The following is an 18063-nucleotide window of genomic DNA, read 5'->3' as shown; positions in this document are numbered from 1 at the left end:
GTAACACCTTACTGCTCACCACTGATCTGCTCTTAGTATGGATTTGTAGGTCCTCAAACACTCAGAAGTCAAATTTCTGTTTCTCTTCTGTTGCTCTTGTGTCGTGATCTGCATTGTCTTATTTGACTTCTAAGACCATTCCCCCCAGCAGGAGAAATACACTTGGGCACCACCCTGCAGGCACCCACCATGGCAATGAAGGATTTAGGAGTGTTTAAAAGGGCTTCACAGTTTGAAAGCTCAAAGTTACTATAAAAAGCAAATAAAGGTTGTTTTGCTAAATGTGCTCAGATTCCTTGAATCACAAATCCATACAAAAGTCCCTGGGGCTATGTGAGTTCCGTTGGCATTAGCAAGAATGTGACTAAGGATTTCTCATTCCTAATCAAGTGCATGTGTCTACTGCTGTGGTCTAAAGCTCTTCAAGTGCAGTAGAAAACATGTGACAAATGCAGTGCTACTTTTCATTCAGCTACAAACCTCCCCAGAGAGAACAGTTATTCTGATTAAATGAATACTTCAAGAGGAAAGATTTTTGTTTTGTTTTCTAGAGCTGTATTTTTGAAAGCTGTAGCTCCTGTTACTGCTCGCAAAAACGAGTAATGAACCAAAGAAGACAATGCAAGCAAGTTATCAAATTGTGCAGGGACTTGAATACATAGAAGGAACCATAATTTTCTGGCATTCATGATAGCACATTGATTGGAGTTTTGCAGTGTCTGATTATCTTCTTGTGAAAAGCTTCTTTATTTGCATACTTAGGCACTTTGGCTGGACGTGGTCTCAAAAATTAATGAAGTATGCCAATGTTGAAACAAATTCCAGGCAATGACCCAGCTTAACATTATGGTGAACTTCAATAAACTGGCAAGCTTAAGGGCTTGTAGGAAAATGCTGAAAGTAGATACAGGAAGGGTGGATGGAAGAATGATCAATGATCAAAGTACTCTGTCATTTATTGTCTGCAGCTAGACTGCTCTTATTTTCTGAAACAAGTACTTTGAAAGGTAAATATTTTAGGTATCCATGGTGCTAATACAGATTGTTAATACCACTTCCTCTTGTCACATACCTTCGGAACTCATTGCTCTCTTAATCCAGTGCATTTTTACTTTCAGACATGCAAAAATCTAGGAAAATGTGTTGCATATCATCTGTTGGTCCTCATTATGTAGGCTACATTCAAATTTCATCTTTGCCCTAAATCTGTATCACTTACCTGCCTGATGTATGAAATAATGTCTTTTTTTTTATAAAATAGTCCTCATTTTGTTCATATACTTCAGTGTGTGAACTCAAAAAAACCCGCAGATACTTGAAGAAATCCAATGAAAAGTTTCATGGGTGCAGCTGAGTGCAATTTATCTTTCCATTTGAGGATACTTGTTGGAATGTGTTTGTAACCTTTGTTCAGCTCTACATACTGATGTTGAGCACCATGTTTTGCCTTCAGACACCTTGCTATTTCCAGAACATTATGTGGTAGGGAGGTCAATGAGAGGATTACTACGTGGAGATCTTTGCAGTACTAGCACACACTAATGAAAGTGAGACAAAGAGTGATAGTGGAGACTAACCAACTTTGTAGATAGCAAGTTGTGGATTTCTCAGCCTTATGGAGTATTTGATATGGTCAAGGAGTTGAAACATTGCTTGAAGCATTTGGAGCAATTTGTGAAGCACTGGGATGTGTGCAGTATTCATAGCCACCTTCACTAATTAGTGACAATGTCTTGCATCAAAATGGGCAAAAATTGTTTAGATTTTAAAGATGCAGGCTAGAATTAGGAGCTTTAGCTAGTGCAAATGATCTCATTGGCATAACTAGTACATCAGAAGAAAGCACAGATCTAAGCAGAAAGAATATTGGCAAAGTTACTGCAAAGAGTCTGGGCAAAGTGAGAGGGCATGAGGTATGTTTTTGGATGAAAGCTGTAACACAGTGGCCATCATTTTAACCATTTGTGCCTATATATTTGTCTCCATTTTATAGATGTGAAGCTGAGGTACAGCAATAGTCAGGACAAAAAAGAGGTGCTGGGTTTTGATATGCAATTTGAGTTGATAGTAAATTTTAAGGTATCCCTGCAGCAAAATGTAGGCTCAAAGAACATATTTCTATGCATTACATCTTTGCAAGTTGAATGCAAACCACTGAAGTAAATTAGAAGCTCTTTATTGGTGTCAGATTTATTTTAAAATGTTGGTTAAAGCAGTCACCTTGCAGATTGCACCAGAGGCTTCAATCTTGCTTCATATAGCCGCTTTTGTTACAGAATTTTCAGCTTCTGTGAATGAAGAGAGAAGGCATCTTTCCTTAATGCAAAATTCAGATTCATCCCTAAAGGAGACCTCTTGCAAGTACTAAATTAATTAAACATTTCCAGAGAAAAAAATACATGGTTGTGTTATCAAATACTGTGGTGTTTGATCTGTGAAGATGCATTCACAATGAGGGCAGTGACTACTGGGCTGTTTGCTTGTTCTCTGTTTGCTGATTAGAACTTAGACAAAACAGAATGAACTGAGCTGCTAAAAATAAAAATCTGTCAGGTACTTGCAAGCAGTGATTTTGAAGAGAATCATGAATTATCCAGATTTAGAAAGGTTTCTCTTAGAAATAGAAATACATATCCTTAATGAGAAGATTATGTCTTGCTGAATATCAAGGTTCTTCTCCAGATCCTCTTGGGATCCAGGGGTTTCTTTTCCCTGGAAAAAGTTGCCAGAACTTGTCAAAACAATGCATTTTTCTCTTAGCCTCAGTCTCCCAGATAGCTGAACACCATTTGCTGACATTTTCTTTTAAAGAAATCAGCCTGAGTCTGACACACAGAAAAACAAGTCAAATTCTATCAGCATTATAGGAGTTAAAACATGTGTTTTAACAACAAAGTGGTTTTATGCATTGATGAGCAGCAGTACTAGCCTGACCTGTCATAGACTCTGTAGGAAGTGTGAAAAAGAGAAAAGTAAATGAAAAATAAAATAAAAAATAAAAGATGAATCTGAGCCAGTATATTAAAATATAAATTAATATTGTTGTGATGAAGGGTAGAAGGAATATTAAAATTAGAGTTGGCTGCAGACTCCCACAAATGGGTTTTCAATCTCAAAGTGATGTACAATAATTTTATCAGATATTTTTGTCATGAGTTTACTAGTTTAAAGGATACATTAATATGAATAATGAAGAATTTTTTTTTCAAATTATAAACAAGCCATTTTCATTATCAATTCATTATCGTTATACTTTTCTGATAGCTGCTCTACTATCTTGATTTGGGGAAAGAGGTCTGTAGAAGTAGAAAGAGTAAGTACTGAAATACAAAAATTTAACTTCATGAGAAAGTTAAAACAACTCTGGATAATACATTAAAATACATCAAAACAATAACCTTCATTGACAAAGGGGTAGCTGATATGGTCTTTTCTGTTGGAGTTTTTGGTTTTTACAATGTCTTTTCAAAAGACAAATACAAAACATTGTATCAAGTAGGCATCAGTTTCTGTAACAGTCCTCAGAAAGTGCCAGAAAGAAAGCGGGTTCCAATATTCCTAGTTTTTATAGGCATACTGAATATTGTCAGAAATTTTGGTGTATGAAAGCCCCCAAATTTATAAAACATCTCAAGCACCTATCATAAGAGAAAAAGAAATCCAAGCAAATACAGTGATGTCTCTGAAAGGTCAGTAGTGGAGGTAAAAGAATGATCTCTACAATTTACAAGATGGCCATGAGAGTTCCCAGAACCCACTAATCATCCACTGCTGAGTGAGGTGTGATGAGTGTGAAAAACCACGGGAAGCCATAAAAGTAAACACTATCGTAGTAATATTTGCCTGAAAACTTTGGCTGTAGAGAACATAGTTATATTTTGTCCATCAGTTGAACTATTCCAGAATTTAGGAAATGTAAATTCTCTTACAGAGGAAAGGGAGCACAAAATGAAGTAAATTAGAAAACAGAGTATTATAACAAAGGGGCATAAGGAAAGAAGATAAAATTTGATCCCCATGATCTTAGGTAGACTCAGGAAACTGATGGTCAAATATTATTTGACATGAATGTCATACATTAAAAGCTCATGTTCCTTCTGAAAGTATATAATATATATCATCTTGAATCTAGTTCATGATTTTTTTTCTTTTTTAAAGAGCAGCTTTTAATGAGGTAATATATTTTCTAGAGCTTAATCACATCTATATTATTTATGTTTTTATCTATCATTAAGGTTCTCAGTCTTAACACTGCTCTAAAGGTATGTTCCCATGTGGTACACAGTGTTTTATTAATGGCTTTTTAGCATCAGTGAAATTGTGCATCACATTGGACAGTGAAAAGCACAGCCTAAATGACTAGTGCTTCAGAAATGGTTCTTAGATGAATGTGGACAGCCTATTATGTATGACATTATAGTTTCATTATTAAATCATCCATGTGTTCATCACCTGGAAATGTAGCAGAAGACATATTTATTTGTAGTCGTTGTACTCAGCGGTAGAAAGTGCAGCACTGTAATAAACTCCTGCCCTCTGAAATACGTTTATCTTGTCACTGAGCTGGCTTACTAATGTGATTTTCTACCTATCACAAAAGAAAGGTAATGCTTGCTGCAGTTGCTATGATACAAGACCAGTGCACTGAACTTTCTGGTGCATCAGCACACATTTTATTCCATGCAGTTCCCTGTCACTGCTGTGTCTCCCAAAACTCTAAATGTAAAATAAGGATTCACAGATAGTTTTTCTTGTTTTCTCTGAATGACTAGTGGCAATAGTACTGAACTTCAATTTAACTGGGGGATGGAATTACATTTGTTTTTCTAAAAATGGTCGCATAAGGCTACATCAAAACAAGGATAAAATTCACTCTCTTGTGTTTGGGACTTTATCAGCAGGTGTAAACACCTAGCTTTGTCTTTCTAGAAGTTATATATCTAGAAGAGACTTTATCAACCCTTTCATCTTTAAGAGAGGAAAAGACAAAAAGAGGCTCCTTCAGTGGACAGTTTATCCCACAAGCCTGAAACATTTTAAGCCAGGATGAATTACCTCCTGGAGGAGGCTGCTTTTAGTACTGGTTAGAGAGGTCACCTAGATAAATGAGATACCTAACTTTTATGTACCTTAAATTATACGAGATTAATCCCATTGAAAGTGATAAAGTAAATTTTTTTTCAAACCTTTTGTCTGTGAATAATCCAAACCAAGATTAACAGGTGGAGATGTAGCAAAATACTGCAAGTAGAATGCTGTATATAGCAATAAAATAAAAGTCAAAGTGTAATGCCACAGAGAAGCAATTCTGTAGAGAAAAGTCTGAGAGATTCAGATCAACCTCCCTCCCATGCAAAAGCAGGGCTTTTATGAGAATTGGTGATGACATTTTTGTAGGAGCAGCCTCTCTCTCATTTGCATCCTTTGCCTCAATCTCCCAAAGAAAAACAGTTGACAAACTGTTTCTTCAGAGACGTATAAGATATTCTCTGTCAGCTCCAGTGACTGTTTTCTCAGGGATTCCTATTTTGATGACATTGCACCAGCTAGATGACAGAGGCTGAAGACAAGAAAATAAAACTTCTGAAAATACTGGCTTCTTGCTGACAGTGAAGTAGTCTGAAGAAAAGATACTCCTTTTCTCTTTATGTGGCCTGGCAATTCATCAGGTCTTCTCCAAGATATTAATAATGTTTAGATTAGCAGTATCAGGTAAGCTTAATGGATTTTCCTGCCAATGTACTGAATGTGATTGCAATGAAGCATGAAACAAACTGTTAATGACTTATACTTAGACCTGATGTTAATTTTTTAAGGACACCTGCATCTTTCATTAACTGAACAAGCAACCACTTGACTGCAAGTGAATAATTAGTCTGAAGACTAATTGTTCACTGTACCTCAGGAAATATTACTGAAAATTTTCTGGTAAATCACTTGAAAAATAAGTAATCACAACTATTGATCTTGAGATGTTTTCTGCCTATTGAGACACAGTATGTAAAGTAGATGTGCTCCTTTCTCTGCAGCTGGGATGACAGCAGCTCGGTTAGCAGTGGCCTCAGTGACACTCTCGACAACCTCAGCACAGATGATTTGAATACCACCTCATCTGTCAGCTCTTATTCCAACATAACAGCCTCTTCAAGGAAGAACACTCATGCCCAGGTGAGTAGCTCTGTTGCCATTTGTTGTAACGCCCCCCAAGCACACAGGATAACAAAAAGAAAAAGTTTGGTATCAATGCCTTTAAACAAATGAAGCATTCATATCTTTCGAAGTCCTCTATTACACCTGAATGTGAGAAGCCACAGATTCCATTGACCCAACTTTGGGTTGTGGGCTGACATTCCAAATTCAGCATCACTGCTGAAGGTGCTGGCTGGTGAGACTCAGCTCTGCCCACCCTGTGGAGCCCCCACTGATCCCAGAACCCTTCTGCGCCCTAACACAAAACTAACGCAATATGATTTGATCTGTGATCGTGGATTTCTACTCACTTAAGCCCATTTGGAGTATCTCTTTCAACAGATAACACAATAAAAATAATGTATTTTTTGCTTTTTATGAGCTGAAACACATTAGGGAAGAAATATACAGACTGGACTTTCCTTTCAAATGGCAGAGATTGCCATGTCCCTGCTTAGGTCCAGGGATGAAAGTGTCAATGCAAGCTGACAATGCATAGTGTCAAAATAGAGTTCTTAATAGCATATAGCCACAAACCATATACATAATAGGTATGTGTGTTTCTTGCTGTGTATGTGAAGCTCTTGTGGCAGGTATCCAAGCACTTCTTCCCAGCTCCCCTCAAAGTTGCATGTGATAGAGAAATCAATACAGAATCCTTGCAGGACTTTGTTCCCTCCAAAAAAGAAATAAAACCAGAAAAGTTTGTCTCAATAGGAAAGCGTTCTCTGCCATGTCATCTCCTATTTGCAAGCAAGGAACCTTGAGACTGACCACTCAGCATAGAGGAAGAGTGGCTGCCTCCAGTGATTTGATGTTAAGTATTCAGGACACAAGACTGACACTTCTGATTCCATTTAGACTCCTCCAGGCAGCTAGTGTCTGCAATTCAGAGGTCTGTTTTTTAGATGTACATTGTAGCAGACTCAGTGAGCAGGAGAAAAACATATTTGTCATTTCCCCCAGACAATAGGAAAATATAGTTACTTTTGGAATGAAAATTACTTTAATCTCCAACAGGACACATATCAGACCAGAGCTGTATTCATGTAATGATAGTCACTCAAATGCCAGCATTCTTCAGTCCTTACCATTGCCTTTCCCATTCCATCAGGGACTTCCATGGTTGCTAACTGGAGATCAGCCTCTTCCCTTTCACATCAACAGTGATGGCCAGCTAATTCTGGCTTACTTCTTCCACTGCATAATCATCAGGACTGGGAAATCTCAGGCTGACTATTTAACTCTTTGTAGTTTTGTTTTCATTTGGATTATCTCACGTTCTAGCTGCCTGTGTTTTATTTTCAAATTGTTCAGCAATACACAGAGATGCTGTACTTTTTCACATTTTACTTTCATGCTAGAGTTTCTTTATATTATAAAGACTAGGAAAAGACCTTTATCAGGTGTGCCTTTACCAGGCACATTAAGTAGAACTCGCTGTATTCCACGCTAGCTGGCAATCTCAGTCAGAAGCTGAGATAAACAGAATACTCATTTTGCCAGCTTTTTTCCAGGTCTTAGATATTCTGCAACACAGAGATCCCTTTCTCAATCTTTTTAAGTGATTGGAGTAGTAACGGCTGACTATAGATTGAGGCAGAAATTGCATATTTTGTTGCTCTTCTCTTAGTAAAAGGATTACAGTGGTAAAGAGAGGCTTTTAGAAAGTATTGAGCTACCCTTTTTTTTTTTTTTTAAATTGTGCAGTTTGCTTTAAAAATGTATGACTGTATGTTTACAGTCATTCATTTATGGTAAAATGTCTGAGACCATGTTGTTACATGCTACATATGTTGTATCAATACCTTTAATGAAAACTCTCTTTTGAAGGACCCTGCAATATTTTTGTAGATATTTGCTTGGGCTTTTTCCCATTAATCCTTACCCATAATCTGTGCTAGCATATCCAAAGCACATACGTAATTATGGAAATGCAGAGAGCTTTTGTATTTTGTACACCTCAGCTGGCAAATATGTAAACAGGAACTGATTATTCTGCAGGTCATCTAATTGGTATAAATCCTTCTTATGACAGCAGTGCTTAGGAAACAGCCACAGAGGGGTCTCTAGTGAAGGAGCTGTGACAGCACAGAATAACAAATAGCCTCTCCCTCAATGTGATCCATTTTGCAGCCCCTCTTAGGTTGGTGATACCTGGGAGCAGTGCTGTATTTTTGCTGTTAAAGTGGGGCAGAGGCAAGCAGGAGTGGTGAGAGGGTGATGTGCAAATTAGGATCCAGACTGAGGTCAGGAGGCTGCAGAAAAATACAGAAAGAAGAGTTCCACCAAAAAGCCTGTCAGCACAAAGAACACCAGTCTTGTCAAACACAGAGGGTAGGGGTCAGTCTCTGTTTCTATTTAAGCCACTTTCACAGCTTCTGCATTGTCTTGTTGGGCTGCTCCTTCAGCATTCCCTTATCAGCATGCCTCAGGGAAGGCAGATGCCACTGGGGGATTAGGTCCTCACTGGTGCATCCTCCACGTGGGTCAGAGTTTCAGAAGGAGCATGAGCCCAGCTGGTTGCCTTCACACTCCAGATGAGTAGTGCTGGCATAAGCCTCTGTTCTGCTCTTGTTAGCTGATCTAGCTAGAGAGAGTTTCTTGTTGGAAACAAATCATTTCTGTGGAGACAGACCAGTAGAAAAGCCATCAGCTGGTGCACAAATAATTTTGAGGAAGATGCTATCCTTGCTCACTGGTGGCACAACATACTCTGTTCTGCTGGAGAAATATTCCTAATCCAGTCTGTGTAAATCTTGGGTCAGAAAAGGCAAGAAGCCAGACTGAGGTGATTTTAGTAGTATATTCAGGAATTCGCTTCCCCAAGCTTTTAGTAAAACCTCTCAGCACAGTGATTCACTTCTGAAATTCAGACTAAATTGAGGAGCAATAGGGCATCACCATTTATGATTGGAATTTGTTATATTATATATATATAGTTTATCTATAAAGGAAAGGAATTAAATCTTTTGAAAATAAAATAAAGAGAAATGTCATCCCCAAATGGCTATATTTTGTGTGTTTTTCAACTTTTGGAATCAGGATACTAATGTTTTAGAAGGCAAGTGTCTGTGTCCTTTGCTGCAAATAGACCAAATTCTCCTCCCCTACTATGATTTAAGAAATCAGCAAATAATGGAGATGCTGGGACTGACCATTTCTCATGCGAATCTCTTGTAGTTGAAGACAGACTCAGAGAAGCGCTCGGTTACAGACCGTGAAACTTGGGGCAGCACTGAAGAGCTGAAGAAACCAGAGGAAGACTTTGACAGCAGTGTAGACAGCAGTGGCAAGTGGAAAGGCCTTCCCACAGGGCTGTCTGAAGAGTCAGAGAAGGGGCAGAAAACATCTCTTTCTGTATCACAGACCGGATCTTGGAGGAGAGGCATGACTGCACAAGTAGGAGCAGCTCAGTCCAGGCACAAAGCAGGAACAAGTGCACTCAAGACCCCAGGTAGGAAACTTCTGTAGTTCAGATTACAGTGGTCTTTAAAATGATGGATATACATATTATATATATGTATATACATATTATATATGTATATGTACTATATGCATATTGCTCTCTCTTCCCATAAATTACTGCAAGCTCAAATTGTAGTATTATAACAACTTTTTCATTTCTATAACTTAGTTTGCAACATGCATAGTAATAATTATTAAGTGCACATGGGTGCATCCATAACAAAAGCTGTGATTGCATTTTGTTGTGCTATCATCTCTGCATGTCAACGTCTATTAATTCCTTGAAGTATTTTTGGACTTATCTGTGCCTTATCCATATTCTCTAGAAAAACCTTACCTTTGATAATTCAACATATGCATAGAAATGGCCAAATATTAGAATCTGAGTCATAAAAGATTAAATATTCAAGGCAGGGGACTCCAGATGATATTTTTAGTTATTTCTAAACTAAAGCTGAATTATTGCATTCCCTTTTAATAGGGATGCTCTACAGACCACTGTTAAGTGATAAAAATTATTTTTAAAAAGTCTTTTTTACACACCTTCCGTGCTAAATGCCCTCTTACTTAATTTCAGAAGGCCTCTCAGAAGTATTAACTACTTCTGCAATCTAGTTTTGAAGCAAAAAATCCAGAGCTGGAGAAAAAGATAATTATTAAGACCATCTAATCCTATTCCATCATTTTACTAAGGAAATGTGCATTCTTAAGAGAACATTTTCTGGAGCTTTGTCATGTCCTGACAAAACAGTGCATGCTTCAACCCCTGGTTGTAAAAGCAACTAACAAAGATCTCCTCAGAAGAAATTCCTACCTTTTGTGAACCCCTTTTGATTCTTTGCAATTTGGAACTGATAAACATTGATCAGTCTCTGGTCTGTGAGATCCCTGAGGAGCACTGCCATGGTGATCATATGGATACAGAAACTATATCCCTCTAATAGCAATTTAAAATGGAGATACTAAAAGGTTTGCTGCACACAAGGCTAAGATTTCCAGATCCACTTTGCTCAAGGTGATCAGGGAGCCATATGCAACATAAAATTGAGGCCTTTAACTACTGATAATCTGCATATTTGCTGGGTCAGAGTCTGATCTGTATCATGGCATATGCACCCGTTTGTGTAGCACAAAATTAAAACTGGATAAAAACAGTTCTGCTTTGCAGGTGTTAGTCTCTTACTGCATTTTAATTCCTTAAGAGAAATTAGATCATCCATCTCCAAAACTTTCATAATTACTTGAAAAGTAAATTTAAAACTTTGGTATGTTTTAGGAATTCTTAGTGGTATACAATAGGTGCTTAGAGATAAATTAAAATTGAAATGGCAGTTTTTATCTATTTGTAAAATAGAAAGAGGCTACTTTCTGGTATAACATCTTACTTCAACGTTTATGGATATATATGGAAGAAATGTATAAGTATATGTTATATAGTCACAAGTCTACACAGGACTAAAGAAAAACTCTCAAAAAATCAAAAATCTTGAGAAGGCATCAAGGGTACAAAAAAGACTAATTAACTGGTGTAATTGATATTGTTACAGATGAAGACGATTAATTCCATAACATAATCTCTCCCTGATAATTTTATGTAACTAAAACCAGAACAAACTTAGTCATAAGCTAAAAAGATGTAGTCAGTGAAAAATGAAGAACTCTCTAAGTACCACTGATTTCTACATGCATTATTGATGTCGTACTTCAGGAGATGTTTACTACATGTAATGTTTTATTTTCAAGTATTATTTCTTTCATACAGAAATACTGTCAACAGAAAAAGAATTAATCAAAATTCCTTGTAGTTCTTTCAAGACAATTTTCTACAACTACATTTTCCACCTATATATATGAATATGAAGTCCTATTCACATAGGAATATAAATATGAAACTGGAATTCCTCACAGGAATTTAAAGCTTTTAATACTTTTAGCTGACCTGTAATGTGTCATACCTGCTACAGATAGCTGATGGGAGAGCTATCTAAATAAGCTGGTTTGTTTCCTTAGGGGAATTCTATTTGTGGTTTTTTTTCATTCTGAAATTGTAATCATGCAGTGTTGAAATTAGATATTAAGACATTGCAGCTTAAACACAAGTGACCTTTTCAAATATGCTTCTACTTAGGAAAAACCGATGATGCAAAAGCTTCGGAAAAAGTGAAAACTCCCCTGAAAGGAGCCTCCATACAGCGATCTCCATCAGATGCAGGAAAAAGCAGCGGTGATGAAGGGAAAAAGCCTCCCTCTGGCATTGGGAGATCAACTGCTACAGGGTCGTTTGGATTCAAGAAGTCTGGGTTGGGATCTTCTACCATAATCACCACAAGTGGAGCAACCATCACAAGCGGGTCAGCAACGCTAGGAAAAATGCCAAAATCTTCAGCCATCAGTGGGAAGTCCAATGCAGGGAGGAAGACAAGCTTAGACGGTTCCCAAAATCAAGATGACGGAGTCCTGCATGTGAGCTCAAAGACAACTCTGCAGTATCGAAGTTTGCCTCGGCCATCGAAGTCCAGCGGCAGCGGGATCCCTGGGAGGGGCGGCCACCGCTCCAGCACCAGCAGCATCGACTCCAATGTGAGCAGCAAGTCTGCAGGTGCTGCTGCCACCAAACTGCGAGAGCCTAGCAAGATCGGCTCCGGGAGGTCCAGCCCTGTCACCATCAACCAGACAGACAAGGAAAAAGAGAAGGTGGCAGTGTCAGACTCAGAAAGTGTCTCACTGTCCAGTTCCCCTAAATCCAGCCCAACTTCGGCAAGCGCCTCTGGCACACCAGGACTTAGACAGCCAGGATCCAAATACCCAGATATTGCTTCCCCCACATTTCGAAGGTGAGTGCATTTCTATGATTCCTTGAAGCTGCAATATATAAAGAAGGGATTTTCAATATGTTGAAATACTTTGCAAAAAAACCTTTTCAGGGAATATTTTGCCACAAACAAATCAAGTACAGAAAAAGAAAAGGGTAGTATTTTCTTCATACAACACAATTCTTTCTTTGAGATTTAAAGACCTTCCCAGACCTGAAATGGCTGCTCTTTGAGCTTTAGGCATTTTAGGTGCATTCCCATAATCATAGTTTGAAGCTCTAGAAGGTGGACCCACTGATCCTTATGGGTCCCCTCCTGCCCATATTCTATGATTCCAAGTTCAGACACATGTGAAGTTTCTTCTCAATGTTGTGGTAAACCCCCAAAAGGAAGAAGGATACTGTGGTTAGCACATTCTGATAGTGAAACAGGCAACTGCCATACTCTGGATGGGGAACTGAAGAGCTCTTTAAATTATAGTTAGACTTGCTTTCACATTGTTGGCAGCTCCAGCTAAAAATGCTTCATTATCTTAGCAGCTTCGTTACATTTTTCAACAAAAACATTGGCAAGGCTAAATTTCAATTGTAAATGCTCTATGGTAGCACTTCTGGAAGTGTAAATGCGGATGAATGCTCCATGAATTGGAATGGAGCAATAGCGCTGCTGGAGAAAAAGCCAATAGTGCCCTCTTGTGCTTATTTAACAAAACAGCATCTCCAGGCAGATGGGGAGCTGCAGATTACTTTCGTGGGCTTGGTATTATGTAAAACAGATTCTTATGTTATTAGACATGCTTACTTTACATCATGATAAGTTTCACATTTATTTATCTTTAATTTATAAGCTGTACATTAACTGCAGCTTAAAATATTTCCAGAAATACATTAAAACATCACATGACCTATTTTAGTTCAAATTTTAGAGGACTTGCAGTTTGTTTTTTCATCATCACCATAGAATTTTCATATCTAGAATTGCTGAAAGACGTTAAGTGAAATACACTTTTGTCATTCCTGCCCTTGGAGACAAAGCCCATTTAGCCATGGTGCAGTTTATTCTGTTTGAGTGGTTACTACATGATTGATGACCACATGACCATCTGTGCAAAAAAAACAATGGGAGGGGAATTTTGCACAAATACTTAGACGTTTGTTAAACATCTAATGATTTTGCAAGTGTTTGTTGCAATCATTTAAGCAGATTTGAGAAGTGAGGAGTTTAAAAGCTAATGACTTGGGAATGCTTAATTACTGAATTTGGGTGAAAGTGTAATCTGTTTATGAACTAATAAGACAAAAATGTGATTATTTTACCTCTCTCTGGGAGGATCTCTGTGCAAGGAGCACATCTGAATAGGAGTGAATCAGAGCTGTTACTAAAGAAACAAACCGTGATTATTGTGATATGGTTAAGTGAATTTAAATTTGCGCTGCGATTGATCAACTAGGTAGGCGTGATTTTTGTAGCGGTAATTAAAAATGTGTAGTTTGGCTCTTAGGATGTTGCGCCATGAATGTTTAATGTGGCTATCAGTTTCTCTAAAGCTATTTGTTTTACATTTAGGTTGTTTGGTGCCAAGGCAAGTGGTAAAGCTGCCTCTGCACCCAGTACAGAAGGTGTGAAACCCACATCGGCAATGCCCAGCCCTAGTACCACATTGGCACGGCAAGGCAGCCTGGAATCGCCATCCTCGGGCACAGGCAGCATGGGCAGTGCAGGTGGGCAAAGTGGTAGCAGCAGCCCCCTCTTCAGTAAACCTTCGGACTTAAATGCAGATGTTGTAAGCTTAAGTCACTCCCTGGCTTCCAGTCCTGCCTCAGTGCACTCTTTCACATCAGGTGGTCTTGTGTGGGCTGCAAACCTGAGCAGCTCTTCAGCGGGCAGTAAGGACACACCAAGTTACCAGTCCATGACTAGCCTTCACACCAGTTCCGAGTCTATTGACCTTCCTCTTAGCCATCATGGCTCTCTCTCTGGACTGACAACAAGCACTCAGGAGGTTCAGAGCCTGCTCATGAGGACTGGAAGCGTCAGATCTACTCTTTCGGAAAGGTGAGCTTGCCTATAGATACAGTGACCACGAAATAAGCGAGAGGCAAAAGGACAGGAGCCAAAAAAATAAACCCTCCACCTGTTTTGCTAAAGGGACACTGTTTAATTAGCAGCTTAGTCCTTTATGTAAAAAAAGGAAGGAAGAAAAGAGAGCTGAAAGGCATTGTAATGTGGAATCAACTGCCTTTTAAGATTTTACAAGCACTTTTTCTGTCTTGAGAATATTTTTTTTGTTGTTGTTCCCTTTTTCTGGAGACAACGAGAGAAAAGGGGGGAAATTGACTGATTAAAAGCAAGTGTTAAACAGCCAACAGGCACATAATGATTCTTGCATGCTGGATCCACCTGCTGTCCCAGCATTTGGCAGTTCCAAAGCAAGCAAACATCCAGCTGTGGGACCCCAGCTTTTCTCCTCCCATTAGCTCAAAGCACAGGCAGAGCTGGTGGCTGCTGTGTCCTGGTCTTCAGCTGACCAGTCTTACCTTAAAATACTCAGTCCTGACAAGTTGCAACTTACATGGTAATCTTTACACATATCCTCACTGAAGTGCAGTTTCATTGGCAGGGAGACAGTTTACAAGATGAGATCCTTGCTATACAGTCAATCCTGGCAAGTGCCCAGAACAAAGAAGTGCTAGAAGAGGTTTTTCTGTTTGCTCTATTAAATTTTATTTTTTTTATATGCAGATGTTTTACCATTTAAGTTGCATTATAAAAGGTGCAACCAGCATGGCACAGGTGAACCAAGATTTTTTTCTTCTCTTTTGTTTTTTATGAAACATTTGTTTGACTTTTGCAGGAGAGAAAAAAATAATCTCTGCTAGGCACTAAGTGACTTCTGCTTCCCATGAAAATTTTCAGGATTTGACAGCGAAACTCTTATTTCACATGGGGACTGTAAGATCAATATTAAACATTTCATTAGCCTTTGATTCAAAAAAGAAAATTTTACTGAATCAGTCAAAAGTATTTTAAACTTAATTAGTTGTTTAACAATACAAACATTTTAAGGAAAGAAGACCTTTAACATACAATGTCAAGATTTTTTTACCCTTTATATAAACTCAGAGATTTTTCAATACCCATCCTTTGCGTAGAAGGAATTCACTTTCAGTGGACAAGCATTTAAAAAAAACGCATAATGAAAGCTTTGAGAAATCTAGATGAAAACTTTTCATAGATTTCATTTTCTTATGTTACACTCACAACTATTACTGTAACAGCTAAAAATCACATCTCTTACTAATACAAACACAATACAAATTATATTACTATTATATATGAATATATTAAATTATATTACTTTCATAATTATAAAACATGTATCTGTACCAATATAACTTAGGCTAACAATACCTAGTATTGTTAAAAATATGGTACTTATAAATACACTGATACATGAGCAATTTGTAGTTTGCACTCTGCCTAAAAGACATTTGAATTTGTGTACTATGAACTGAATGTGACAATATTTCTTAAAAGGTCAATTATTAATACTAAGCTTACAAAATCCTTCACTACCACATATATGGATGGTGAGGTCAGTAGAACGATATGGAGGAGTATGAATTTATGCCAAAAATTATATTTATACTCAGGATCTTAAACATCACATTTCAAATATTAATGGCTTGGCATAAGTTCCTGAGCAACCACCACTGCTAATACTTTATGTATTTGTTCAGTGACTTACTTTCAGTGGTTCCAAATACTTTGCTGTTGGCAATATTTTTAAGTTTCAGATTTGTCCATATGGGGATATTATGATTGAGTCCAAAGAGAGCCATTGTTCATGTTGATCTCGCCTCAAAACAAATATATGCACCTAGAGTAAATGGTGTCATTTCTTGAATTATAGCCCCAACAGGGTTTTTGCAGTTTTATTTTTCTGAAAGGTCTGATACGAGTGCTGAGTTTCTAAACTCTTTTATACATTAAAACTCACATGTAGCAAAGTATTTTTTCACCACAAAAGCATTGATTTGCAACATTGGAGACAGATATATTTGGCAGTAGATTATGTCTTTTTTTCTTTGTAAACTCAGATTAGATCTGAAATGCCTTTGGCTATACAAATTATAGGATGGCATAGCATAAAAAAATATCTCCAGTGAGTTTTTTTTCTTTTTCTTCAGTCACCCTAGAGATTGAAAAAGACTGAATCAGCAGTCCTTATAATCAGATATACTAATATAACATAGAGACCAAGTCTCTATATAGAAAGACCAAAGAGCACAGTGAGGTACAACTAGTAAGCAACATAAAGTCCATGCAGAGAAACTGCATGAAAAACTGAAAGCAAGGAGAGAGCTAATGATAGATGATATAAAAAAAATATGTACTTCTTTCATTGAAATGTTAGCTGTAGTTTGATGGATAAATATCAGTAATGGCAAGCATAGTAAGAGGAGATGAAATGGTTAAAGGTATCTTTGGTTTTCTGGTCCTGATTAATTTTTCATTTCCCTGCTTAAGACACAGCCTGAAAATCCTGCAGTCATTAGAACTGGAGAAGAGTTTTCAAAGGGTCTGTGCTGAGGAAGGAGTGAAGAGGAGAGCTGGGATGGAGAGCAAGGGGATTACAGGAAGGCCAATTTGCCTGGAAAAATACAGAAGATATTAAACAAAATAGGTTAAGTAACAGATAACATGGGATTAATCATGAACAGCCTTTTAAATAATAAAGACTAATTTAATTCATTTGCAGGAAAACATGCTCTCTGAATAGAGGAAAAACAGTAAATGCAATAGAAATCCTGAATTTACCAAAGCTTTAAGTACTATTCCTAATAACACCCTCATAAGCAAATGGAGAAAATAAAGACGCTTGAATAGTTGGTAAGGAGTTACTGAAGATGAGTGATCAAGAGCTTATTAGTCTGAAGGGATATAATAGGGCAGGATATATTTGCATAGATAGAAAATGGAAGACAGTGAGGCTATTTTGCAGAATGTGTGTACAGAGTTGTAGTGCTATTGCTGGGAAAAAGCATTTTGAAAATGAAAATATTGCATAAAAGTCTTAGAAAGTAGCTATCCCTTTATACTTTTTCACATTAAGGCTTTAAGATGAGACTTTGGGACATCAAGTTTTAGTAAAGACCAGCTGGAAAGCACACAGAAAACAAGAACAAGATCTCAGGGCACATCTACATTTTCTGTGAAGAAAAGTAGCCCTTGACTGCCTCCAAAAAAAGAGTCGCCTTTCGTTGAGACAGCAAAGTTGCAAAGTCTCTGTTATATTTGTCCGGCTATCCCTCCAGGGATGATCTGATGTTGCCCACAGTTTTCAGGTTACCCAGTGAGTGATGGTACAGCACCAGCACAGAGGTGCCTGACAACTCCTGAAGTGTCGAAGTTTACTCCAGCCAAATTCTGCATCATTCAATGAGATTCTATTGCATTGTAACCAGAAAATAGACTCTGTAGCAGCAAGCAAAATATTTTCTTTTTCAGAAGGAAGGCAGATTTTGTATCACTCTCAGGCCTTTTGCTGGTTTTGTACTAGCAATATTTAGAAAAGTCTAATTCTACTGTC

At 37.8% G+C, this 18063-nt stretch overlaps 1 protein-coding gene across 2 annotated transcripts in view; it reads left to right on the top strand.

Annotated features, from left to right (window-relative positions):
* Window positions 1–18063, top strand: part of LOC131592328 (neuron navigator 3) — a 248044-nt gene that overhangs the window by 176407 nt on the left and 53574 nt on the right. For both annotated transcript variants that reach the window (XM_058863752.1, XM_058863751.1), the window contains exons 13-16: window positions 6030–6162; window positions 9373–9646; window positions 11786–12491; window positions 14037–14525. In XM_058863752.1, coding sequence (XP_058719735.1) covers window positions 6030–6162; window positions 9373–9646; window positions 11786–12491; window positions 14037–14525 — 1602 coding nt within the window. The remainder of the gene's footprint in view (window positions 1–6029; window positions 6163–9372; window positions 9647–11785; window positions 12492–14036; window positions 14526–18063) is intronic.

The sequence above is a fragment of the Poecile atricapillus genome, chromosome W, assembly GCF_030490865.1.
Source record: "Poecile atricapillus isolate bPoeAtr1 chromosome W, bPoeAtr1.hap1, whole genome shotgun sequence".
In the NCBI taxonomy this organism is placed as follows: domain Eukaryota; kingdom Metazoa; phylum Chordata; class Aves; order Passeriformes; family Paridae; genus Poecile; species Poecile atricapillus.
The sequence above is the reverse complement of the archived record's forward strand: the minus strand, read 5'-3'. Positions and strand labels throughout refer to the sequence as shown.